This window comes from Aricia agestis, chromosome 11 (assembly GCF_905147365.1).
Source record: "Aricia agestis chromosome 11, ilAriAges1.1, whole genome shotgun sequence".
NCBI lineage: Eukaryota > Metazoa > Arthropoda > Insecta > Lepidoptera > Lycaenidae > Aricia > Aricia agestis.
Window position 1 is genome coordinate 4,416,446 of NC_056416.1, and position 27,364 is coordinate 4,443,809.

Genomic DNA, 27,364 nt, shown 5'->3' on the forward strand with positions numbered 1-27,364 from the left:
CATTCTATAGATCACTTGTATATTTACACAACGCTTATGCAGCAGGAACCTAAAAGTAAAGTAGCATAGACTATCAATTATTATTACAGAATCTTTTATTATTTATTAGTAATTAAAAACAGTAAGTATATGAAACTGGAAGCACACATAAAAATATTACTATACTGTACTCGGCGAAACATGGTGGTAGCGGTCATTGACTCCCTGTCAATGGAGATGACTTGCCATCTATACATCTATACATATAAATAAAATTGGAGTGTCTGTTTGTAATATTGAAATAACCGTTTTTTACTACATGCATATGAATATTTAGACGGTACTTACACCAAAATAACAATTTTTAGAATTTTTGTCTGTCTGTATGTCTGTTTGTTTGTTCCGGCTAATCTCCGAAATGGCTGGACCGATTTTGACCGGACCTTTATTGGCAGATAGCTGATGTAATAACGAGTAACTTAGGCTACTTTTTAACCGACTTCCAAAAAAGAGGAGGACATATTTTTACTTTTTTATTTTTTAACTATGTATTTTACATTTTGTTGACGCGGACGAAGTCGTGGGTAACAGCTAGTTTTCTATATAATCCGCGATTAACAATGAAGTGTCTGATGTTGTCAATCGTGGCTTTGTATAGAAAATAACAAGTTTTTGACATGGAGTCAATGACCGCTACCGCCATATTACAGTATAATTCACTTATTTTAGTATGTAGATTTCGAGTCCCGGGAAACGATATAGGATAAATTTATCGGGAAAAATGTATAGGTTCCGGGTAACAATTTTTATGTTTTAAGTTTCATCGTACAACACAGCAACATCCTTTGTTGATAAGATTTCATACCATTTAATCTAAATCATTTAATATAATTTATACCTAATATTAAATATAGCATTTAAAGTCATCTATTTCTGTATTCTCAACATTACTTTAGCGAGAATAAAATGTTTAAAAAGAAAATATTATATTCATCTCTTCGCTACAGCATTTCTAATCTTCTAGTGGGGGCGAAACCGCAGTCTAGTATTAAAGCTCAAAGCCAGAAATTGCATTAAGCTTTTTGCTCCTTGTGTTTTTTATTTTTGTTCAGAAACAATAACAATTTACCTTTATTTTCTCAGTTTTAAGATAAAAATGGTTTGTACTTCTGAAGTGAAGTGTTGTTGCTCAAACTCAAGCTGTAATTTTAAGGGCCTGTTTCACCACTTTCTGATAAGTGACGAATGCCTATTCGTCACTTATCATATATAGATAGCCTTATCCACCAATGAACTTGACAGATCTGTCTGGAGAATCTGTTATAAAAGTTGTGAATAGCCTATTCGGTACTTTATCAGAAAGTAATGAAACATGACCTTAATGTATTTTAATACAGCAATGGACCAAGAGCCCGCGAGGTCCAGACCTTGCTTCGATTCGTAAAGCTGAAAGTTTACCTGTTTGTGACCTTAACAGAGGCAAGAACGACCAGCAACTATGGAGTTTCGGTCGCGGTTACTTTAGGAGGTATCCAGTTCTGAAGGTCTACATGTATGTATATTCGAGGAAGAGTAAAGCTCAATTTCATAGCTTATATTCTTCGCGGTGAGTGCAGGAATCTCGTCTTCCAGTGCCGGACATGATTTTTGACAGTTGCTTTCCACCCCTAAACTTTCTTAAAGTGTTAAACTTTTATGGTGTCTAGCAGTAGGAAGCATCTGTCAAAAATGTACCCGCACTGGAAGTGGAAGAAGAGGTGACTCAAATTACCGCGAAGAATTTAAGCTATGAGATTGAGCTTTACTTCTTCTCAAAGGTCAGGTAGACCTTCAGAACTGGATACCTCCTAAAGTAACCGCGACTGAAACTCCATAGTTGCTGGTCGTTCTTACTTCTGTTAAGGTCACAAACAGGTAAACTTTCAGCTTTACGAAACGAAGGAAGGTCTGGCTCTCGCGGCCACAATATAAGTTATACTATAATAATAATTAATTAAAATGACAGTCTTACAAGGCTGTTTCGTGCCAAAGGCCAAAGGCAGGTCAAATTAATAGACTAACACCGCCGAATCGTTAAATGTCACTTGAGAGTCAGCTTTTACACTCGCCTGGAAATATCATCCAAGAATTTTATTTTTCTCATCTCCGGGCGAAAAAATGACAACTTTCTTCCCGCTGCGCTTACCGATGTTGTCGTTTTTCGCCTCCGTCGATGAGAAAAATAGTATACGCACCATGGGCAGTAAATAAGAAAGCCTCAGATCACGCTTCGCCTCGTCCAACAATTACATGTGATCTGAGACATTTCTTATTTTCCTGCCCTAGGTGCGTAATGTACTATAATATGCTTTTGGCCACAATAAAAGTTATCTCTGGCGTCATTTTGATTGCTTTGCATCCATGCCCCATTACAATGTTAGCGAAGCCCCAAAATTGATGGGTAGGTTTGTTTCAGTCATCTGGATGAATCTGCCTTTTGATTGAATGACTAGCGAATTCATTGAATGGATCCATTTAATTGAATGACTAAAGGCCAACCCATTGAGATGTTGACTGTGTAGGTCTGTTGCAGTCATCTGGTTGAATCATTAATTGAATGACTAGCGAATGTTTGAGTGAAACCATTTCATTGAATGACTAAAGGCCAACTCGTTAAGTCGTTGACTGTAACGTTTAACGTCTTAAGTAAAGGCCAACTCGTCACGTCTTTGACTGTAAATTAAAATATGGTTTCATTCAATAAAGCTAGTAATTCAATCAAATAACAGATTTAACCAGGTGACTGCGATATGTTAACATGTTATATGTATAGTTTGTTGTTCATTCTACTTATAGGCAGTAAAAAGCTAATAACTTTGTTAACAAGTTTCTTTTGTTTTCCACGCTTGGAAAAATTCAACGTCCGGAATAGACTACGTTGCTGTTTTTCCATTGAGGAGTAATTTATTTCTTCATCGCACCGACTTTTACTGTAGTTTTTATATTGCTAGTGTTGTTAGTCAATCATATTTTTTATGGAATACATGATGTAGCATTTTAATTTTGGGAATTAAAAAAAGCATACTTTATTTTCGTTAAAACAAGCCTTTAAACCTTTCCAGAAATTTAAGCTATCTTCAAACCAATTTAAGCTTGAAGAGATAATGGACAGAGAGACAAACTTTCGTATTATTAATAATATTGGTATGCCAGCAAATGATCGAGTACATGATGATCACCGCTTTTCATAATCACTCAATATTTTTGGGTGATCGACGCGCACAAGTGATATGGATTGTTTTCCTCCTTAAGATTATCTGAATCACAGATTATACGAGCATAGTAATTATAATTCAGTTTTTAATTAGCAAATATAAAAATATCAATTCTTTTTGTTTATAATTAAAATATACTATCGTATATCGTATACAGTGTTGATATAATATTATTATGTATTCACAATGATAGTGCACGTTCTATCTGCTGTCTCAATCCTATCTCTCCCTAGGGCTGCTGGAAGAGATTTTTATTAGAAATAGGCAGATCCTTTGTGTCGTTTTACTGTGTATATTGTCATTTCGTATTATTTCTTGTGAACAATAAATTATTGAATAATAATTTATTAAATAAATAATATAAAAAAATAAAAATAATGTATGTGTACCTAATATTGTTCTAGGCTATGAACACACTGCGTTCGAAGCCGATGATAATCTTCTACCTGAAGCTGCGGCACAACAACCTTGCCAAGCTGCCCTCCTACATCTTCCTGGGGCTGGACATCCGCCACCTCACTGTCCACAACAGCAGCCTCGCTGTCATAGAAGACTCCTCCCTCAGTTCTATTGGTGAGTTTTTAAATTTCGAGGAGAATATTGACTCCTGGGTAGTGGGTACCGATAAAAAGATCTATATTGGGTATAATATAATACTAGCTATTTGACCGAGCTTTGCTCGTTATCCGATAAAACACGAATAAAATTACATTTTCTAAAAATGATTCCTAGCTAGATCGATTTATCGCCCCCGAAACCCCCTATATACTAAATTTCATGAAAATCGTTGGAGCTGATTCCGTGTATCCATTTATATATAATACTAGCTGTTGCCCGCGACTTCGTCCGCGTGGACTTTAGTTTTTTTAGAATCATAAAAAGTTTAAAGTCCCGCACTTTAAACTTTAACCGTAAACCGTATATTTTCGGGGATAAAAAGTATCCCTTGTCCTTTCCCGAGACTGGAAGTATTGCCATACCAAATTTCATCAAAATCTAGATTGAATAGTTTAGGCGATAATCATAAAAGTTTATTGTACGGAAACCGTACATTTTCCGGGACAAAATTAGTATTCCTTGTCCTTTTTCGGGACTCAAAGCATCTTTAAACCAAATTTCAGCAAAATGGGCCCAGCCGCTTACGCGTGATGTCGTGACCACGCGAAATATAACGTTCCGCGCAACTTCGCCCGCGTAAATTAGATATTTCACAGACAAATTAGTCCACAAAAAATAGTCTATGATCCTTCACGTGGTCTACTTCTTATCTGTGTCAAATAACAGAAAAATTGCTCCAGTAGTTCGTGAGATAAGACCTTTCAAATAATTTCCCCCGTTTTTTCCACATTTTCCTCTATTTCTTCGCTCCTATTAGCCTTGTCATGATAAAATAATGCCTATAGCCTTTCTTCATAAATGGGCTATCTAACACTGAAATAATTTTTCAAATCGGACCAGTAGTTCCTGAGATTAGCGCGTTCAAACAAACAAACAAACCAACAAACTCTTCCGCTTTATAATATTATAATACTATTAATATAATCTTTATAATATTAATACAAGAATTGCTCGTTTAAAGATATAAGATAGGCGTAGTTACAGATTGTTTTGTCCTTTCCTGACAATTAGTGTCTTGAACGTTGCCGAACAATGAATGTTACAAATTACTGTATAGAAGACAATAATAGGCTTGATGACAATTTTTTTTCTTATTGGTAATTGAAAGACCCTTAAAAAATAGAAACATTGCTGAAAGAATGACTCTGATAGCTTAAAAAATCACTAAGATATGACAATTCAATATTCTCCAATCGTTTCTTCAGTTCTATTGGAGGACATGTTTACAAAAAAATTAATAAAATATTAAACATTTACTCCCTGACGAAGACATCTTGCAAAAGTAAAATTAATGAATGGCTGCTAACTCTTAACTACGAAAACACAGAAAAACTGATAACTGTACCGGACTAACACACACCTACACGTAAACACACACACACACACACACACACACACACACACACACACACACACACACACACACACACACACACACACACACACACACACACACACCACACACACACACACACACACAAAAGCACAACCAACCCTCACACCCTATAAGCTACACAATAACTTGTACTATTATCTATTCTGTAACAATAATAATAAGTTCACTACTCCGTGTGACTAGCTAGAAAAAACGAGCGAGATCCTGGTGTCCTGAAATACAGGCTACGCCTAGTTTAGGCACCAGTCTCCCACATAAGTTGTGATAACTTTGTAAAGTGTGTAAAACATCTTGTATTGTACCTGTGGTGAGATAAATAAACCAATTTTTTATTTATTATTTATTTATTAATTCAAACATCTCATAAAATAGACCTGCCCGAAACGCTCCATACAAAGTGCTACGAAAGACTGACGTCACTCTTTCGTAGTTTGTACGCATCGGGAGAGAACTTTGTTCGACAGGTATACTAAATATTGCGCTTATGAAAGTGGTTTCATAACAAAAGTTGCTTTTAATTGCATAAGTTATCGAATGGTATACAAATATTAAGAAATTTAATTGAAAAAAAAATCGACTTGATTATCCAACTTTGAAGGCGCATAACAAAAAAAATAAAAATGCTATTGAGCTGAAATTTTGGGAACACTTATTTTTCACCGTGATTTCTTTATTTTATTAACAAAATTCGCTAATCTTTGACCTTGTCATCATCCCTATTATGGTGCATAACGTTTACGTACACACAGAGTAGATATTTTTGTGAGTGACAGAGACGTATTTGTAAGGACTATAATTTTGTCTCTGATGCAATAAAACCCATTTAAAAATACTATTTTGCCTAAGAACATTCACAAAAAATACTACTACTTATTATAAAATCAATAACCCATGCAATTTACAAAATGGATATAATTACGTTTAATGACGTTTCTCGTTATGTTAATTGTTATAAATTGATACATTAGCTGCCCGGTAAATACTGGCCAGGTGCGTTGTTTTCCCATCAATATTATTTTATGAAAAAAAGCTATCATTATTAATGTCTGAAAAAATTAAGCTCACAGCCTTATACCACAGATTTGAAGTAAATTATCTATTTTGCCATCGTATTTTCTTTTGGTCGTTTTTATAGAATATTTGGACATTATTTTGCTGTACTTCTGCCCGCAAGTACATAGAAATTAGAATAGACTCTTATTTACTAAAACAGTTATTAGTTATTACGCCCCGAATAATAATAATATTATAATTATTAAATTGGTATAAGCTGTCAAAACTATCCTGTGCGAATTGTATTTTGGTCTGGCACTGAGATAAAAAAACTGAACTGCGCCGAGGCCCGAGGCTCGTACTTTTATTTTTAATGCTTTAAATTTTCGATTCGATATCATTTAATCGATATTTTTACCAATAAACATATTTACTGTGTATACAGACCTTAATTGTCAATACAATATTGTACCAGCTGTTACGAAAGCTGTTTTTAAATAATATCCAAAAGCAAAACATATCATCATCTATCAGATATATTGATTTATAGGCAGTCGGTAGATCTACGTAACGTAATTTGGTGGTGTTATGTTAAACCCAGCCTAAAAATCAAAAGTAATATTAAATTAACTTAGTCTGACCAAATGCAATAGGTCCGTCAACTGCCTATGAATCAATTTTTTTTTAAATGAAATATTGGGACAAACGAGCAAACGGGTCACCTGATGGAAAGCAACTTCCGTTGCCCATGGACACTCGCAGCATCAGAAGAGCTGCAGGTGCGTTGCTGGCCTTTAAAGAGGGAATAGGGTAATAGGGGAGGGTAAGGAAGGGAAGGGAATAGGAGAGGGTGGGGAAGGGAATAGGGTAGGGGATTGGGCCTCCGGTAAATTCACTCGGCGAAACACAGCGCAAGCGCTGTTTCACGCCGGTTTTCTGTGAGAACGTGATATTTCTCCGGTCGAGCCGGCCCATTCGTGCTGAAGCATGGCTCTCCCACGTTAAAAATTTCTTCGATGGTATCTCTTTACCAGTTTTTATCTTTTTATACAGAGGTTACACTAACATACATGTTACAGGTAACAAGCTGACACAGCTGGACGTGTCTCAGAACAACCTGGCGACCATCCCCACGTCGTCCTTCACCCATCTGAACCACCTGCTCATACTCAACATGAACCATAATAAGGTAGGTACTGACGTCAACTGTAAAGCCTCATTAAGGCTTACTTCCACGCTTTAGGACACCTGCGTTTCAGCAGTACTATTATCTATTCTGTGGTTTACTTGTACTATTATCTATTCTGTGGTTTACTTGTACTATTATCTACTCTGTGGTTTCAGTAACGGTGCATTTGTCCACACAGTGCCTTTTTCTGTTCGTCAAGGCCCAAGGGCATGCGTTATAGCGCAGGCAACAGCGAACGTGAGGCATGCCCGCGACGCATGCCCAGTCTGACCGTATCCAAAAAACAAAAATGACAATGTTGGCGTTGCGTTCGTTGACGTATTCAATTATTGAATGCGCCAAAACGAAAGTTGAATGAAAGAAGGAGACGAAAGCACATAGCATAAAGTTAATATACCTAGCGGAATAGACCAACAATCTCGAGCTGTCAAACGAAACCGAAATTGGTTTCATCTGTGTGTAAAAATGTGAGTACGTATACACCTACACAACGCATGATCGAACATGATTTCTATGAGATTAAATTGTCAACGTGCGGCACGTGCCGACTGGACGTCAAAAAAAGAGACGTCTCTTTTTACCACGCAGTGTTACTGATAGTGACATCTCTCTTGCTCAGGCCTTTGTTTCTCTATTCCTCTAGGTATATTAACTTTATGGTACATAGCTATTGCACGGATTTTTGAAGTGAAACTTCTTTAGGCGCGAGAGTAATATTTAGAGGAAGCGTCGTGAAGTCGTAATCTTGCGTAACGATGCTGTCACGATTTTCAACAGAAGTTTCACTTCTAGCAAGTGTACTCACATAGTAGTGTACTCAGTATGTATGCACATAAAACACGCTCTTTTTAGATTTGTTAACAATAAACATTGTTTAAAGCTAAAATCATCATAGATTTAAAACACGATTAAAGCATCTGCGCGTTTGTAATACGCCAAAATCATGGCTCATAGTGATGATAATTTTTTGGTTCCTTAATAATTGTCACGGTCACGACATAGCAAAAGGAGGGGAAGTAAGTTATCTTCATATAAAGGCACCGCGCGCGGCTTGTATGTGTGCGCCATAGTATCAATGCGTCGCCACGTACGGCACACAACGAAATCTCGGCCAGTTTTGTAAGGCTGGTACCGCCGAGATTTTGTTGTGTGCCGTACGTGGCGACGCATTGATACTATGGCGCACACATGCATGCCGCGCGCGGTGCCTTTGTATGAAGATAACTTACTTCCCCTCCTTTTACTATGGTCACGACTTACGACGCGTCTACGCGACTTCACTTTACTAGTGTAGAGTCCACCTTAAGGTACAAGTTGGAAGCCGGCTACATGAAGCTGCAGCAGACGACGTGTCGTCGCGACACTACTGGTTTCTATGTATCTAAATATATATAACTCAAAGGTTAACTGACTGATTGACATAGTGATCTATCAACGCACAGCCCAAACCACTGGACGGATCGGACTGAAATTTGGCATGCAGGTAGATGTTATGATGTAGGCATCCGCTAAGAAAGGATTTTGATAAATTCCACCCCTAAGACGATAAAATAGGGGTTGTATAATATAATAATACTTCTTAACGCGAGCGAAGCCGCGGGCAAAAGCAAGTTTCTATGAATAAGTGTCGCCAGAGTCGTGTCGTTAGCTGCGCAGAGTATTTCAAAGAAATACATAGAAACGTACACTACGTTTCTATGTATTTCTTGCGACGACACGTTCTCTGCTACAACTTCATGTCGCCCGCTGCCAACCGGCACCTTTGCTTACTTTTTAGCTGTCTAAATGGGCGAGAAAAGTAAAGAAAAAGTCATAAAGTGATATTAATGTGAAGACACATTATTCTTAATAATTTAATTATCATCAATTTCCACCATTACCTATGAAACACAATACAGGGTATTAAAACCATCACATTAATTGCTGTTAAGAATTTAAGGCTGTTGGCTAAAATGTCTGCTCTGTCTCAAGAAACATTAAAGTTCAATCCATTAGGCGAGCGTGCTGCGGTAACTTCGCGAGTAAACAGCAAGCCTTAGTATAGAGGGAGATCGATTACATGTAAATGTAATTGGAGCTTAATAGAAGTTTCTAGGTGCTAGTCCAGTGGTTCTTAACCTTTTAGTCATGAGTACTTGTACTATTTTGTGTACTCATGAGGGAGGGATCTCACCAAATGTTTGTCTTGCCGGGGACAACCCAGTTAGTTTACCTAAGCTAAGAGTTATTTGATAAAGAAAACAAGCACAGCTTTATAATTAGCACAATTTTTTTTATTTGAAAAAATAGAAAAGTTACAGATTTTAATTTAATGTGATTTTGTGACTGTGTGCATACTTTTTACTAACTACCGAATTCTTACATAATAATAGGATGGCTTCGCGGACCACTTGGAATGCCTACAGGGACCACCAGTGGTCCGCGGACCGCCGGTTAAGAACCAGTTTGCTTGTCTTTTGTTGGAAAAATCGGCGGAAGTCTTTTTAGGTCTTGTAAGTTCTGAATAATAAACAGTGTTTTTACTTAGGGTCAAAGTAAAGAAACATTGAAAGCTACATAATATTTTTTATATTACTGTTTGTTTCTTCTTTTATGTCAATTTCACTGTAGTTATTTTTAGTAAAATTACCATGGTTTTAAGAAACACATCGAATAGGTCGTTATAGGAACTATTATATTATATACTAGATGTTGCCCGCGACTTCGTCCGCGTGGACTTCAGTTTATAGCGCGCGGTGTCAACAAAATTGGTGTCAAAAGCTTTTTAAAACCCTGGTACCTCTTAAAGGAGTGAGCACACTGACACGGGCCGTGCCGGGGCTCAGCGTGCCGGGGCTCATCGCAAAAATCCGCCTCCATTTGTATGGAAGCGGAAATCCGCTGCGCCCCGACACAGTGTGCGATACAAATTGTATGGAGGCGGATTTTGCGGCCCCGGCACGGCGCGTCTCAGTGTGCTCACTCCTTTAATGAAAACACCCAAAACAGCCGTGTAGTGTGCACATAATTTTTTTTTTAATTAAACTTTTTTATACCAAATTTTAAGGGCGCTTATTTAGCTTAACACAACTTAGCTGCATTACACAACTTTAGCTTTCCCCATAAACTATTTAGTATTTATTATTGGTATGCTGTTGTTTCTGATATCTATATTGGTAGGTGAGTTATTTGATGACGTGTATAACAATCGAAAGAATCGAAAATTTAAACCCAACATGGTACCACCTCTTATAGAAATACATAATATGAGCAAGCGATAGCACGATCTAGGCGACTCTTGGCGCCATCTGTTATGAGTTTTAGAACTAACTTAATTTGAACAAATTTACGCATAAACACCCCCTCACGACCCCCTTTTCCAGTAAAAAAGTAGCCTATGTCCTTTCTCAGGCTTTAGACTATCTGTGTACAAAATTTCATTACAATCGGTTCAGTAGTTTTGGCGCTGTTGTTTCTGATATCTAAGTTGGTAGGTGAGTTATTAATTAATAACGTGTATAACAATCGAAAGAATCGAAAAACCCGCCTCAACATCGTACCACCTCTTATAGAAATACATATGAGCAAGCGATAGTGCGATCTAGGCGACTATTGGCGCCATCTGTTATGAGTTTTTGGAACTAACTTAATTTGAACGAATTATATAATTCAACCCCTTTTTCCAGTTAAAAAGTAGCCTATGTCCTTTCTCAGGCCTTAGACTATCTGTGTACAAAATTTCATTACAATCGGTTCAGTAGTTTTGGCGTGAAAGCGAGACAGACAGACAGACAGACAGAGATACTTTCGCATTTATAATATTAGTATAGATTATATAATACAACCTCTTTTTCCAGTTAAAAAGTAGCCTATGTCCTTTCTCAGGCCTTAGACTATCTGTGTACAAAATTTCATTACAATCGGTTCAATAGTTTTGGCGTGAAAGCGAGACAGACAGACAGACAGAGATACTTTCGCATTTATAATATTAGTATAGAATATAGATTCACCAGCTGCCGGGCCGGTCATAATCTTCGCTGTACTGCGCGGCGCAGTGGGCGCTACCAAGGCGGGGGCCTTGGTAGCGCCCACTTCGAAACGGTCGTACCGAAAATCGCAATTTTTAATTTCGCCATAACTTCTAAACCAAACGTCCAATTTTAATCATTCAAAGACAAAATATTATCTACACAAACTGTACTTAGTGATTAGTGATGAAATAATTTATTTTAATAAGGATTATCAGCATGAGTAAAATAAATACTTTTAAATGCAGTCCAAAAAAAAATCAAGATTTTTAAATGAAAAAATGGTTGTTGTGCCTCAATCGACATAGATAGGTATAGTGTGTCGCGGACATTTTTGTAGACATTTATAAGACCTACATTTACTTAGAACATTGTATGGTTCTATCTTTTATAGTTTAGGCAGCGTACGCAAAATAAGTAACTTTTATGGTTGATTTTTTCACCTTGTGTCAGAAAAACCCAAATATCTTACGGAACCCTATATTTTCCAAAATAAAAAGTAGCCTATGTTACTCGTAAATAATGTAGCTTTCGAATGGTGAAATAATTTTTAAAATCGGTCCAGTAGTTTTTGAGCCTATTCATTACAATTAAACAAACAAACATACAAACAAACAAACAAAGTATACCTCTTTACAATATTAGTATAGATTATTTCATGTCATGTGAGTTGTGACTATAAGGACCTCATTAACTAAAGCGTGTCATTAAGTAACGTTTAAAGTCATGTTTTGGTTCGTTAACGTTGATTGCTTGGTTAATTTTATCGGAAAATAAATCATAGTACCTAACCATAATCTTATATCTTTAAACGCCCAATTCTTGTTTATATTATATAATTGGAATCTCGGAAGCGGCTCCAACGATTTTCATGAAATTTAGTATATAGGGCGTTTTGGGGGCGACAAATCGATCTAGCTAGGAATCACATTTTTTAGAAAATGTCATTTTATTCATGTTTTATCGAATACAGAGCAAAGCTCGGTGAAATACCTAGTCAAATAGCTAGTGTATGTTATAGAAGAATAAGTTTATTACTTTATTCAGAGACCAGCCATTTATTGTAAGCTGTAAGAATAATTTCCTATTATTACTGTTTTAAAAAACATAACTTCGCAGCGCAGACCACTACGCGGTATTCAAAAACACTTCCTAAAATTTCATACATCTCAGGCTGATAGCGCCAACGGTGCGCGTGCAGTCTGCTTGAGGCTAAAATCAGCCTCAATCTATGCAGGCTTAGCATGGTCATTGATCACCATAGAAGCGGTTTCTTTCTACGGAAGAATAGACTAAGTGACACACAAAGATGATCCGCCATTTTGTCACTAAAAGTCATTAGAATGTCCATTCTTTCCTGTTTCTAATGGTGCGCTTATACGGGCAACTAAAATTGGCCAACGCCAGTCAATTATTCTCGTAAACTCGACGTCACGACTACATCAAGCAATTTGCGGCAACAAGCAGCAATATTGCTCAATACAATATTGAGCGATGTGGCCATCGAATATATTTTGAGCGATATGAATTATGATATTGAGCGATATGAAATAAATTGCTCCATATTGCTCCACTAATTGCTCCAGATCGCTCCATTCGTGTTGCCGAGCAATTATTGCCGTAATTATTGCCCGTGTATGCGCTTCTTAATGTTGTTATGCTAAGCTTGCTTGTCTCATAGTGACTAGACATCATTTCTAGAATAGGGAATATGCAAAAAAAATAATTCCATCTCAAATATATTTTTCTGTAATCTTTATCATCCTTACATTATAATCAAAAGGTATTTTTTTTAATTAGTTATCATTTAAACTCATAAAATAATGTTTAAAAAATTAAAATTAATGGAGGGAAATTCAAACTTACTAAACGCGCCACCATTGGTCGAAACGTCGTATCGATATTCATACTGTGGTTATAGTATTTGTTAGAAAAATAGTTTAAAACTGGTGATTTCTGGTGAATCTATATTTATAGTGAATCTATATGAGTATATTAGGTTTTATAAATGAGTATATTAGGTTTTATCATAGCACAATCGGACTATCTACCGAAAATAAATGCATTTATGATGTTAGAATATTTTGCATCAAATCTTGATTTTACGATTGACCCGGCAAACGTTGTTTTGCCATATAAATTTCTAGTATAAATTTAAAAAGTGAATAAAAACTTATATTCAGACCTATACAAAATTCGGCATGAATGGGCCGGCTCGACCGGAGAAATACCACGTTCTCACAGAAAACCGGCGTGAAACAGCGCTTGCGCTGTGTTTCGCCGAGTGAGTGAGTTTACCGGAGGTCCAATCCCCTACCCTATTCCCTTCGCTACCCTCCCCTATTCCCTTCCCTACCCTCCCCTATTACTTATTCCCTCTTAGAAGGCCGGTAACGCACCTGCAGTTCTTCTGATGCTGCGAGTGTCCATGAGCGACGGAAGTTGCTTTCCTTTAGGTGACCCGTTTGCTCGTTTGCCCTCTTATTTCATAAAAAAACATCGCTTTTCATCATCTTACACCATGGTTCTCGTATTTTTACATCGTTTGGAATACGAAAAATACTTTGTCAGGTGTGTTTCTAGTAATGCTTTTGCACTTCAGTATCACACAATACTTGTAAGAAGGTTTTTTAGCCTCTTCAATGATCTCAATAGCAAATAAACCCGAAAATAAGTACGAAGTAACTGAATCACTAAAGGAAACAAACACGGGACATAACATCTGACGTCATCAACATGGCGCGCTGAATGCCGGCGTTTGAACGCTACAAATGTTTTAAATTTCAATTTAAGGAATAATTTGAATATTTTGAGGCCTATTTATGTTTTGTTCTCATTTGTAAAGATATTAAGGACTAATTAAAGTCATAAAAAAAATCATGCATATTCCCTATTAATCACACCAGCATTCCAGGTGACTGCAGTGCACAACAGAGCGTTCCTAGGTCTGGACACGCTGGAGATTCTGACGCTGTATGAGAACAAGATATCTGTGGTCGACGGAGAGGCTTTCAAGGGGTTGGAGAAGTGAGTATTTGCTGTCATGTCTACAAGGATATTTATGCGTGACGTTGCCACCTTAAATTACCTCAGTAAATGATAATAAAAATATGCAAAATTTACATTTCAGAATATGGCTGCGTATTTCGTTCCCTTGCAAAACAGCCCCGTGTTTTTTTATTAAGTACAGTACATTAAATTGTTTTGATATTGATAATAGTGCTCGACACTTTTTGTTATCCAACAGGAACGACTACCAACGGTAAAATTGGTTTCCGTTCCGTTTCGTTGGCGGAAAAGATATTTAATAATTTTTGTTTTATTTTGTTAATTACCTTACAAAAATATTATGTACTTAACAATAACAACAGTTCAAAATTCTTATTTATAATTCATAGATAATATACTCAAATGTGTTAAAACTTCAAAAATCCCCCTGACCTAGAACGGAATTCAATAAGTCATAACTGCTGAATAAAATATAATTTATTGATTAACTCATGTAAAGGATACAGAAGTGGCACTTACACAAACAACAGTTTTGTCGATAGGTCAAGGATGTTTAATTACGTTTATTATACGTTGTCACGTGTATGTGACAACGTATAATAAACGTCCATATTCGTCCTGAGTGGTAAGCGATTATTGTAAACGCTAACGCTAAAGAAGCGCTAACACGGGCAATAATTGCCCGGAGTCAAGAATAGACCGTCTGGAGCAATTAGTGGAGCAATATGGAGCAATTTTAATAAATTGCGGCAATTATTTCGGCGATATTGCTCCAGATATTTCATATCGCTCAATGTCGCCGATACGAATTGACGAATATCCGATGGGTTCGTGTATGACAGTATTGCCTAGCAACTAGTTGATGAAGTTGCGCCATATCGATCAATTGTATTGCGATGTATTGCGCAATATTGCTGCTTGTTGCTACTTGTTGCCGATAATTGCTTGATGTAGTCGTGACGTTAAAGTTGACGAGAATTGACTGGAGTGGAGCAATTTTAATTGCCCGTATAAGCATACCTTTACACTACAAAATGTATGCGATTTGACATAAGTCATCGCTGCGCTAGCGAATACTAATGTCAAATCCCATACATTTTGTAGCGTTAGCGTTAGCGTTTACGATAGTCGCTTGCCACTAAGGCTTCTTTATCGCTTCTTTATAGAATCTCTGGTCAAAATGTATGAAATTAATTAACACAAGCATTCGATAATATTATGAAGTTGTAGTTCGACTCGGAGTCGCGTAATGTGAATTCCATACATTTTGATCATCATCCATACATTTTGATCATCATCCATACATTTTGATCAACGATTCTTAGATAATGTAGCGATAAAGAAAACATCACGGATAGGGGCCCAGATTACAAAAGTTGGCTTAAACGAGTTCAACTCTAATGACAAATGTTACTTTTTTATCTTCTAATTTGTTCGAAAAACAAAAAGTTAACGATCACTAAAAAGTTTTGTTGCGTTTTTATTAGCGAAATAAAAGTTTTTAATTCGGTGAATTATTGTTTTTGTTTCTACAATTTGTAAAGTTAGCGATGGCGTGTCGAGAAGTTCTATAATATGAAGACTTTATTATTTGAACGAAGTTCCTTATCGCGCGTTCGGCGTAAAGGAGGCTAGACAGACCTCGACACATTTTTATTAGTACCTGTATGGGCAGAGGGCGTTGATAATATTACTGTGCTGTGCGTCAACTAGATGGCGTTTTTTTAAGAATAAACAGCAAAGCGTTGTTACTTGTTATAGTATTCCATAGAGTGATGGCGTTTTTTAATTTATTTTTTTAGTGTATAATTTTATGTGTACAATGTGTACAGGTTTTTTGAATATTATAAGAAATAACTTCGTTCCATTCGGATGTCCCGTGACACCTTTTAAGTTTTTTGCTTTATTTTATTTACAAAGGATTGTTAAAATCTATTTTAAATTCCCAATTGTTAAAGTCCTTAACCTGTCTTAATATTTTTCTTATTTAACTAGACACCATCTAATAGTAAAGCCTCCATTGCTTAATAATTGTATTCAGGTGCGTTGCGTCGTCAGATAGGTATAACGCATTGTATGGTAATGATAATGAATTCCTCACTAATTTATCTCCATTCTATAATAATTATGCCGTCAAAATATCACGTCCGTAGATGCAACGCTTTAACGTGGCAAATTATCTGCTGCTTTGGAGTGTGTTTTTCAGAACTACCCTTAGTCGCACGTTAAGTCGCTCTGACTCTAACTCGATGCAATGCAATACACTAATTCTCTAGCAGCTGCACTCTAAGGGATAAAAATAAAGTCGTTTTATAAAATTAATGACGCTAAATTCCTCTTCCTTAGGAAACTGAAGCGCCTTAATCTCGGCGGTAACGAATTGACGGCCGTGCCCCAGAAGGCATTAGCGCTGCTGGAGAACCTCAAGAAACTGGAAATGCAAGAAAACCGCATCACGACCATTACAGAGGGCGATTTCGCCGGTAATTCTAAAATTTTCACCCATCTGGTAATGAAATCTTGAAATTCCACAACTGAATCTAGAAAATATATTTTATGGGTAACTGCATTTTGGCTGATGTCTTTTGTGATATTATGAATATAATGCTAAATGCATTCAAAGCAGATTTGAGGCTATTTTACTCATTATAACATTTTAAACTTTCGCGTTGCATTATAATTAAACTTTTTAATCGGGACTTAACGCGACTTATTTAAGTAGTAATGCTAATACGAGTACATAACGTCGAGAAAAAGTATGTACTCGTAGTAGCATTACTACTTAAATAAGTCGCGTTAAGTCCCGATTAAAAAGTTTATTTTACTCATTATCCCCCTGCAGTTCAAATTTTGAAAAATGTTATGTACTTACTGCATTCTGGGTAGATTCTGCTTTGTGATCATATAATGCTAAATGCATTCAAAGCAGATGGGATACCATTGGTTATAAAGCTGATACGACTAGCCAATGGGAATAATAATTTCTTAAATCTATATAGTTATAGCTTTTCCCCAGCATAGTAATATTGTCCAGTGCTTACTTCTATCCTCCATATTCAAACATTTTGTTATTGTATAAATAGCATCGCACAAACAAGAGTTATTATATTTTAAACAGTTACTTTATGTATAAGAATATTACAAATCTACACAAAATATTTTCCAATTGTAAAGGCAATTACAGCAATGGGATTTTCCAATTTTGAAACGAAATTTGAATATAAACTAATTCGTTCAAGGCTTACGTAACTTGGACTCGTTGGGCTTGGCGCACAATCAACTGAAGGAGGTCCCGTCTCAAGTGTTCTCGCATCTGACGTTCCTGAATTCCTTGGAACTGGAGGGCAATCAAATACAGAGGATCGATGAAAAAGCGTTCTCCGGCCTCGAAGGTAATGGACTTGAGTGCGCTTGAAATTTAGAAGTCACTTTATGTAACTTAATTCCAAGGAGGTGTAATTTTAAATTTAGAATTATGGAACGTTATTCAAAGATCTGCAACTTATAACAGGTTTTTAAATTTGGAACGAAGTTGCCACTGCGCTCGTGATCGTACCATCGAGGAAATTGATTCATAGGCAGATGGCGGGCCCAGGTCATTTGGTCGGGTTATGTCAATTTAGCGTTGGTTGTGATCTGTCGGCTGGAATAGACATACCGTGAGCAAATTACATAGGTCTGCCATCTGCCTATGAACCAACTTCTGTTATAGTAGAGTAGACTATGTATTGTGAATTTTTATTTAAATATCTCTACAACTTCCAGCATTATAGGTCTACCAGAATCTGATGGCAAATTTTGATGGCAGATTTTAAAAAAATATCCTTGATCATTGGATACATTTTTATATTTACATGTTTCACACACAGAATAAGCCGCTATAAGGAAAAAAAAGAGGATCAAAATATTTTATTCCAATTACCCCGGTACTTCTAGAGTCAATTTAATTTCTTTCTTTTTACCATCAGATTCTGGTAGACCTAAACATACACTCATTCGAATAACGAAAAATCAATATGATGCATGAACCTACAGATTTAAAATTTTGTTAATAATTATTAACCGTCTTCTAGTTTTTGTGATCGTTATTTCATTTTGTTATTTTCTCACCCAGAAAACCTTCAGTACCTACGACTTGGTGACAACCGTCTTCATGAGATACCATCAGAAGCCCTTCGTCCCCTCCATCGTCTACGTCACTTGGACCTCCGCTCCAACAACATCACCTACATCAACGAAGACGCGTTCACTGGATACGGGGACTCGATTACGTTTTTGAACTTGCAGAAGAATATGTAAGTACCGAAAAAAATTACAGTTAAAAATTTTCGAAAAAATTACTATTTAATCGTTGACTTTATGGTACACTACCATTGGTATGAAAACAAAGACAGCCGAACATAAGACATATTTGACAGTAGGCTGCAAATAAGCTTGCCTACAATCTATGCTCACTAAAATTTGAGCATATTACGTGAAATTTGGATGGCCTCAAAAGTTAAAAACATTCAAGGCCACCCTCGAAATTCATGCCCCAGAAATGAACAATGAAACAGTACAACTGTTTACGCAACAAGGGGACGTGTAATTAAAATTGAATGTCTAATGTTTCAGCTTGTGACTGAATATAACTTGATTAATTAAGACGAGTGATTTGCAAATACTTCCAGTCCCTGCTTGTTTAGTAACTTAAGTAACAGTGATTGTTGTTGTTTATTGATATAAGATACACGTTTCAGCTAAATTGGGAAAACGATGATCAATTAATATGGAGTTATATGGATTCATTAGTTAGTGTGTAGTTTGTTTCGAGAAAATATGAAAATTCAAAATAGATCTAGAACTACGAGTACTTACATCGTGGGCTATTTTTCACAATGAGGGTTGTCAAATATCATTTGCCACCAGAGGAACGGTAGGGTCTTTCTTGTCAAATGTCGTGTCATGAAAGCTATATCGTGACACGTGGAAGCTATTTCGTGACACATGGCAGCTGTTTGACATATAAATTGACACGATAGACCCTACGGCATGTAGCCGTTTTTCTATTCAACCCTCATTACTCCGTCACTAGGTGACCTATTTATAGACAGAGATAGATACAGAGAGATAGAACGCTTCCGTGGTCCAATGGTTTAGAGCGTGGCTCTTGACTCTTGAGCGTGGTTGTAAACATATACTCCACTCGGGCTAACTTGTCGCTAGCGGTCATTGACACCCTGTCAAAAACTTGTAATTTTCCATATAAAACCACGATTGACAATATCGTATTTCCAAGTTTGGATAAAACCATGCAGGCTGATCACCTGATTGTCTGACAAGTAAGATGATCCATGCGTCGGATGGGCATGTAAAAAGTCGGTCCTGCGCCTGATCTCTCGCCAGATTCGTAAATGTATGAAATATTTTTTTCCTTAGGATCCACTCGCTGCCTACGATGGGCTTCGACAATTTGAACTCTCTGGAAACTCTAAATCTGCAGAACAACAAGTTGAATCACATACCCGAGGAAATAATGGAGCCGATACTAGATACTCTACGCGTTGTTGATATTATGGGTATGTTACTTGTATTAGAAGATACCTAGCCTAACATAATACGAGCAATTCATTTATATTCGTACATGGTTTTGCAGTGTATAAAAACTACGTTAACGACGATGACTAAATTATGAATACTATAATATTGCTTAAATTCAATTAAAGAATTTGAATTGGATTTGAATTTCAATTTATTGAGATCTTTTTCATTTCTGTCTAGATAACCCTCTGATATGTGATTGCGAGTTGGCCTGGTACGAGTCCTGGCTTGCTGGTCTTCGGGACCGGGATGACGAGATGATGCAGAAGAAGCGCACAGTCTGCACCATGGTGAACGAGCATCGAGAGTACAGCGTCGCCAAAATGCCCCTCGAGAAGATGAGCTGCAAACGAAAACCGGGATTTGGCAGGATTTCAAGCGCAGTCTCCGTGTACCCGAAGTTCACTACTGCGTTTACCCTGGCCGTCGCTAGATGGCTCCTAAACTAAGCAAATTATTTATCGTCGTCGACAGATGGCTCTGAATCGTTATTTTTGTTTACCCTCATTAGTTCAGAAGAGTCGATTCGAGTTAGCTGTGGCCGGATAACTCGATGAGAATTCTTCGAATTTAAAGTTTCGTTGAATATTATAATAAACGTGATGAATTTACGCAATAATATACGATACATATCAATTTTGGGCTGAAAAGTAGTGTTTTTGAATGGGCAACTTGTGATACGGCGGTTTTATAGGTCGAGTAATGGACTAATGGTAGTGATACACCATGTATTTTAAAATTAGACAATCATTCGGTAGGTATGCCTAAATTTAGAGAAATTTACCAACTAAAGTAGGCGGAACTCAATCTATGAAGTGAGACTTCAGGTCATCTCTTGTAACACTTTAATGCGAGGAGCATCTTTGTATAATTTTATTTGAACGATAAATCTTTGAATATTTTTTAATTATTTATTCCCGCCTTTTATAAAGTAGGTTATATTGTACTCTTAACATAGTAAACTTTTGCGCATTTACCATGTTGACTATTCAATGTTATTCTACTCTCTAGTGGGGCTCGTGTTGTATGTTCACGTATATTTTATTGTATTTTAATCGATTCCAGTACATCTTTTCAGGGCCGTAAGGTCTACTGGCGCCTGTGTGCAAAAAAAGGATTTAACGCCTCTTTAGGCAAATTTTTTGGGTCCTTGGTTTTGGCGCCCCTAAAGATGACGATTTGGCGCCCTTAGAGAATGGCGCCCGTGTGCATTGCACACATTGCACATATGGTAGCGGGGGCCCTGCATCTCTTTCCTTGAAATTGTTCTACCTCTCGTTTAGATTTCGTTAGTCTCGTCGTATCGAGTTCGGGTAGAGCCCCTAAATATTCGATGTAGACTAGATATAGGTAAGTGTTAGATACGTTTAAATAAATTTTATGCTGTTGTTTTACGTAGCATTTAATTGTTTTTATTAATCGAATTATTTATAATAATTTTGAATATTAAGTGAGATATCATAGTTTAATTTTATCGATTAATATTTTTGTAATTTACAATTTAATTTAATTTTTTATTAAGCGTCTTTCAAATAGTATTCGATTATATCGTAACATATAATGGGGTAATAAATGTGACTTTAAACGGGTGGGGCTTTTTGCAATATTTTTTCTTCTTTACGATTTTATTTTAAATGATTACTTTACATCGTAATATCGTTGAATAAAAAAAAACATAGCGAACATATTGATCATTGTTTGACTTATACTTAGCCTTAATGTTAACACTATATTTTTTGGCAATTCCAAGTAACCAATATCGAAAAAAGCAAAAAAAAAAGAAGAAAATTAATTATAACAATTATAATATTATTATCAATGTATCATTAAAGATAAAATGCTAGTATTGTTGTCGCTTTTTACCCGTGATCGTGCCATTTCAAAATTGAACTGTAAGCCATTAATGTTATATTATGATAGGGTAATCCATATTATGTTTTATGTTCGATTTATTCAGTCACATGGTCGGAGTGAGCCCTCTGTCAGACTATGTCAGCCATGTGAGGACTAAATCGTCAAGTGTGATCCATGTTATGTAAGTGATAAGTAACCAAACATATCCCCTAGTCTGAACCTATTTAAGTGAAATTATATGTATACAATTGTTGCGAAATATGTGAAGCTTTCTATGTGATAATAGTTACTGTCATATTTGTAATTTTTCTCTCCATTTTCTAATATATACATTGCATATTGTTGAAAATGTGAAATGCGTGTAGGACGCGAGACCGAATACCTATTTTGTATTCCTTTACACGCGTTTGTACATTTTGTACGTATTTTAAGGATATCGATGTTGTTCACATATATTTCATATACTTATATACGCACGAATTTTATCAGTATTTATGCACCTACTATAAGGAGTATTTATTCGGAGTCGAGGAAACCTGATAACATAGATGTAGGCGAATTAGGATACGGCATTTTAATCTCTCGATGTGAATGTTGTGAATGTTTTTCGTGGTCGCAGTTTCATTATTACCAGAAATACCGGGGGATAATTATTATTTACGAGGCAGAAATTACAAAGGCTGTGTTTTCCGCGGCATTAGCCCGCAATTAGTATGCTGCATACGAAACGAGTGATTACGTGAGCTTCGAGTTAATTTGATCAACTTTTGTGTCGTATTTTTTAATTGCCTGGGTGAAATTGACTTAGTAATGAGTTATTCGAGAATAAAAGAGAATTGCCCTGAAATAAATTATGCATTAAAGTTGTCTTTTATGGTAAAGCGGTGGTAAAACGATAATTAGCCACACCACGAAATAACAAAGTGGAATAAATTAAAAATAATTATTAAAACAGCGTAGTAACTATTATTAATTTTGAGACATTACTGCAATAGTCCTCGCTCGATGCTCGTAAATGAATCGCAGTCGTATTAATAGTCCAACACGCACACATTGTCTTGGCACCAGGAGGCCTACTACGAAACCGTTTTGAGACTCAAATAATCGGATTCTCGTTCGATTGTTTAAGCCTCAAAACGGTTTCGTAGTACGGCCCCTGGTTTCATAGAGTTGATGAGGCATGAGGCGCCTAGTTAATCAGCATGTTATATAAATTCTTTAAAAATATAGCTGTACCTGTTGTCATATAATTTATCCTCTAGGTAAAATGAAGCTATGACAAAGTTTATAAAAATCTGACGCAAGTTAAAAACGTATATTCTGACATAATGTTGTAAATTGTCAGGTGGGAACCATCATAAACATATCGATAGGTATACACTATTATATAGAGAATATCAAATTAGTATACATTCTATTATTGTTGTTGTATTCCAGTCTAAGTGTTGCGTGCTTTCGAAATTGTATGTCATGTCTAATGTTTCGTTACTCTATGGGTCAACGCATACCGGATACAGGCGAAGTATAATACAAAAAAAAAAAAAAATTTGCTGCCAAAATTATAGATGTCTACTGTTACACATTTGGCGGGAAAAAATTACAGATGGAGAAAAAACTCTCGGAATTGCTATATTTGGATATTGCGGAATACGTTAACCCTACTAGCAATAATGTTTTAAAGTGTTCAAGTGTTTATGGTCACATTTATTATTAAAATAAAATATTTCTAAATAAAAATTGAGAAAATATCCTGTAAAGGTATATATAATTTCGGTTTAAATAAAATTTAAATATAATTAAAAGTGTTGTTTTATTGTTGAAATTGTTAATTGTTTCCTTATTGCTTCACAGTTAAGGGTGAAGTTGTTTATTATGATTAATTAACTCCCCCTCAAGAAAATACAACTTAAATTTATACAGCGCCTTCGCTTTAAAACACTGGTAGGGTACGGGCACCAGTAGTCAGCCTTTTAGTGGAAAGTGCAAGTTTAAATGTGGATAGAAAATTATTTAAAATAGTAATCAAAAACCTTTTGTACTCATTCACTTAATCATTTATTAAATATTGTTATGAAATTAACATATAAGAGAATTTTTCTTAATAAGTATTGAAAATAAAGTATTTTTCAAAATAAGGCACATTTCCCCAGTACTCAGCCGTCACAACCCAGTTCTCGGCCAAATAGCTACCAGTAGTCAGCCTCTCCTTAGATGGCCCTCGAAAGAGACCTATGGAGCTGAAACAAATAAACAATGCATGTCTGGTCTCTGACAATGCCAAAAAACTAAGAAATTACTTAGTAGGTAGGTGCTTCATAAATAAATGAATAAATTAAGCAGCGTAAGTTACTGATGGCTGAACACTGGGTATATCTCACCAGTACTCAGCCGGGGTTCGACCGTGTCTAGTTAGGCGGCCGACTACTGGTTTTTATATGGAATTATGTATGACCAGTACTCAGCCGGGGGTGGCTGAACACTAGATATTGTACAAGAATCGTATACCCAGTAGTCAGCCACCTCATTATTTAAATAACTATAAAGAAACTGTTCTATAACTCATTTGATTTAGACGTAAAAAATGTAATAACAATATATTTTAATAAAATATGTCACAAAAGTTAAGAAGAAATCACAATAACTCACCTTTATGTCGGGCACTTCCCACTAAGAAAATATTGGCGCGTACGCCGCATCTTGGCTCGACTAGTGACAACGTCGAATTGGAATCAGATTACCATTTCTTGCAGCCACTTAGAGTCATTGTGACGTTCTGAACTGACCAATGAGAAGGCCAAGCTTTTTTTAAAATTAACTTGATTGGTTAATTTGCAATAGAACGCTGTTTCTATAGGTTTTTAGCTGGAAAAGGCTGACTAGTGGTGTGGGGCTGACTACTGGCGCCCTTACCCTACTCAACCTTTTTTTACACAGGCCGCAAACACGTTTTAGTCTTGGTGTAGTTCGCCACAAACAATTTTTTTAAGGTTAAAAAATATCGTTCTTCAAAACCATGTAAAAGAAGAAAATTTTTCACAGTTTTCCGCAACTGTGCAATATTTTGCCGGTAGGAATTAATTTGAAAATGGTTTCATTTCAAAATTTAAAAATTGTTTCACGCGGGCCACTGATAAAGGCCCGGCGGGCCGCAGGTCGAGTATTGCTGCTTTTATACGTGGGAGAGCCATGCTTCGGCACGAATGGGCCGGCTCGACCGGATAAATACCACGTTCTCACAGAAAACCGGCGTGAAACAGCGCTTGCTGTGTTTCGCCGAGTGAGTGAGTTTACCGGAGGCCCAATCCCCTACCCTATTCCCTTTCCTACCCTCCCCTATTCCCTTCCCTTCCCATCCCTACCCTCCCCTATTACCCTATTCCCTCTTAAAAGGCCGGCAACGCACTTGCAGCTCTTCTGATGCTGCGAGTGTCCATGGGCGACGGAAGTTGCTTTCCATCAAGTGACCCGTTTGCTCGTTTGCCCCCTTATTTCATTAAAAAAAAAAATATTATAAATTGAAGGTTGCACTAGAAATTAATATACTAGCACCCTGAAACTATAAATAAAAAAATGCTTCATAAATGTATAATTGCCGTCATTGACATTTTTTTAATATTTATTGTTATAGCGGCAACAGTTAAACACAATCTGTGAAAATTTCAGAAGTCTAGCTTTGGTGGTTCTTGAGTTACAGTCTTCAGGCTGTAACTCAAGAACCACATACAGACAGACGGACAGACATCGAAATCTTAGTAATAGGGTCCCGTTTTGACCCTTTGGGTCCTAAAAACATCTGCTGCCCTGGCCCCTGACACTCACCATTCGTAAGCAAATCTAATAACAAAGCTCGTACATGGACAATAAAACTGATTTGAGTACTTTGTGAACGCACCGTGTCCGTTTTATTCGCTGTTGTACAGTTTACAGCTAGGGTTGCCACTTGCCAGGCGTACGGACTACGGATAAAGCCGGACACAGCCAAGCTTTCGATTGCGTGTCCGCCCAAAATTAATGGGAGTCCGGATTTTTGTACAACTTTGAATCTATAATTTTATGTAAAAATCCAAGTCATTTTAGATGGTTTTACACCTGACAAGAAGTAAATTTTTCATCGATTAGATGCTAAATAATAGATGTACTTCTTTACACCTGACAAGAAGTAAAATTTTATCAATTAGATGCTAAATAACATGTTGTACTTCTGCCGAATTAATATACTGAGAGTGTAGAGCTTAGAGAGAGTTTCCGGCTTTTTTATACAAATGTCCGGCTAAATTTTTATACAAATGACAGCATAGTAAAGTTTCCGAATCAGAGTCGAATGGAAATCGTGAATCGCCCTACTGGCAACCCTATTTACAGCTCATTTTCACAGCTTTTTACTACTGGTTTAATTACTGCCGTCAAACCCTAGGGCCATGTCTAATCATGTATTTTATTTGTGTTGTTTCGAATCTCATTGGGATTTACTGAATAGACTTTCATATTGCGTACTGTGGAAGAAGTCTATAGTTTTATTATAATGTTGGCTCGTTTACCAATCCAGTAACAATCCAGCACTGGATTTGAATGCACTTATTTGATGAATTTTAGTGCCCGTTTACATTAAATTTGATTGGAATAATTAGAACCCGCTATAAATTGTTGGCTGTATTAAATGTTTTATTACCTAGGTCCCAGATCATAGATACAATATGTTTAATTGTTTAATTTGCCTTGTTTAATAATGTTATATTTGCATTATTTAAAATTATAAATATCGTAAGTATCCAAGACAGACGGCAAAGATAAGAAATATGTTATTTCGATGAACTGAAATAAATAATTATTTCCAATCACACACTAGACAGAGCGCCTGAAAAATTTGTGTAGCAACTTTGAGAGGCCACTTTTTCTAACAGCATTCAGCACAAAATAACAAGAAGAACAAAGCTGAAACAATTTAAAAAATCATTAAGTATAATATTAATTATAATATTAAATGTGAAGTAAGTACATATGTATTGTCAGAATCGTTTCGGATCAGAACAAAAAGTAAATAAGTACTTTATTTGTCTCGAGTTTTTTAACCCAAAACAATATAGGTATATTGTATTCGAGCACGCTGCACTATATTATCTAAGGATATAACTAAGTTAGAGACATCTAGTATGATTTTAAATCGTCATTACTCGGATTTAGGAGGTATAATTGACCGTGTATACAGTTGAACAAAAAGATTTTCAACCACAACGTAAAAGTCCGTGACATTTTGCAGTTTGGCCAAAATCAGGCTAATTGTGAATTGGGTTTGGCGAAACTCGATCCGATCAGATTACGAGATCAGCCGTTTTTATTTACCCCTGATCCGATTTCTAATTTTCGGACACGAATTCTGTTTCACCTGTAGGAAATACTTCTGATTTCTAATGCTAACAATCCAATACAATTATTTTACTTATTATAGTAATATTGAAGATAGTTTTTTTTTTAATTTTTATGAAAT

The 27,364-nt window shown here is 36.3% G+C and overlaps 1 protein-coding gene across 4 annotated transcripts in view; it reads left to right on the plus strand.

The window, feature by feature from the left end:
* Nucleotides 1-23,484, plus strand: part of LOC121732077 (leucine-rich repeats and immunoglobulin-like domains protein 3) — a 141,751-nt gene extending 118,267 nt beyond the window's left edge. For all 4 annotated transcript variants that reach the window (XM_042121861.1, XM_042121863.1, XM_042121862.1 and 1 more), the window contains 8 exons: nucleotides 3,638-3,806; nucleotides 7,320-7,429; nucleotides 14,351-14,463; nucleotides 16,792-16,928; nucleotides 17,685-17,837; nucleotides 18,560-18,740; nucleotides 19,864-20,003; nucleotides 20,206-23,484. In XM_042121861.1, coding sequence (XP_041977795.1) covers nucleotides 3,638-3,806; nucleotides 7,320-7,429; nucleotides 14,351-14,463; nucleotides 16,792-16,928; nucleotides 17,685-17,837; nucleotides 18,560-18,740; nucleotides 19,864-20,003; nucleotides 20,206-20,474 — 1,272 coding nt within the window. In that variant the 3' untranslated portion in view covers nucleotides 20,475-23,484. The remainder of the gene's footprint in view (nucleotides 1-3,637; nucleotides 3,807-7,319; nucleotides 7,430-14,350; nucleotides 14,464-16,791; nucleotides 16,929-17,684; nucleotides 17,838-18,559; nucleotides 18,741-19,863; nucleotides 20,004-20,205) is intronic.
* The last annotated feature ends 3,880 nt before the right edge of the window (nucleotides 23,485-27,364 follow it).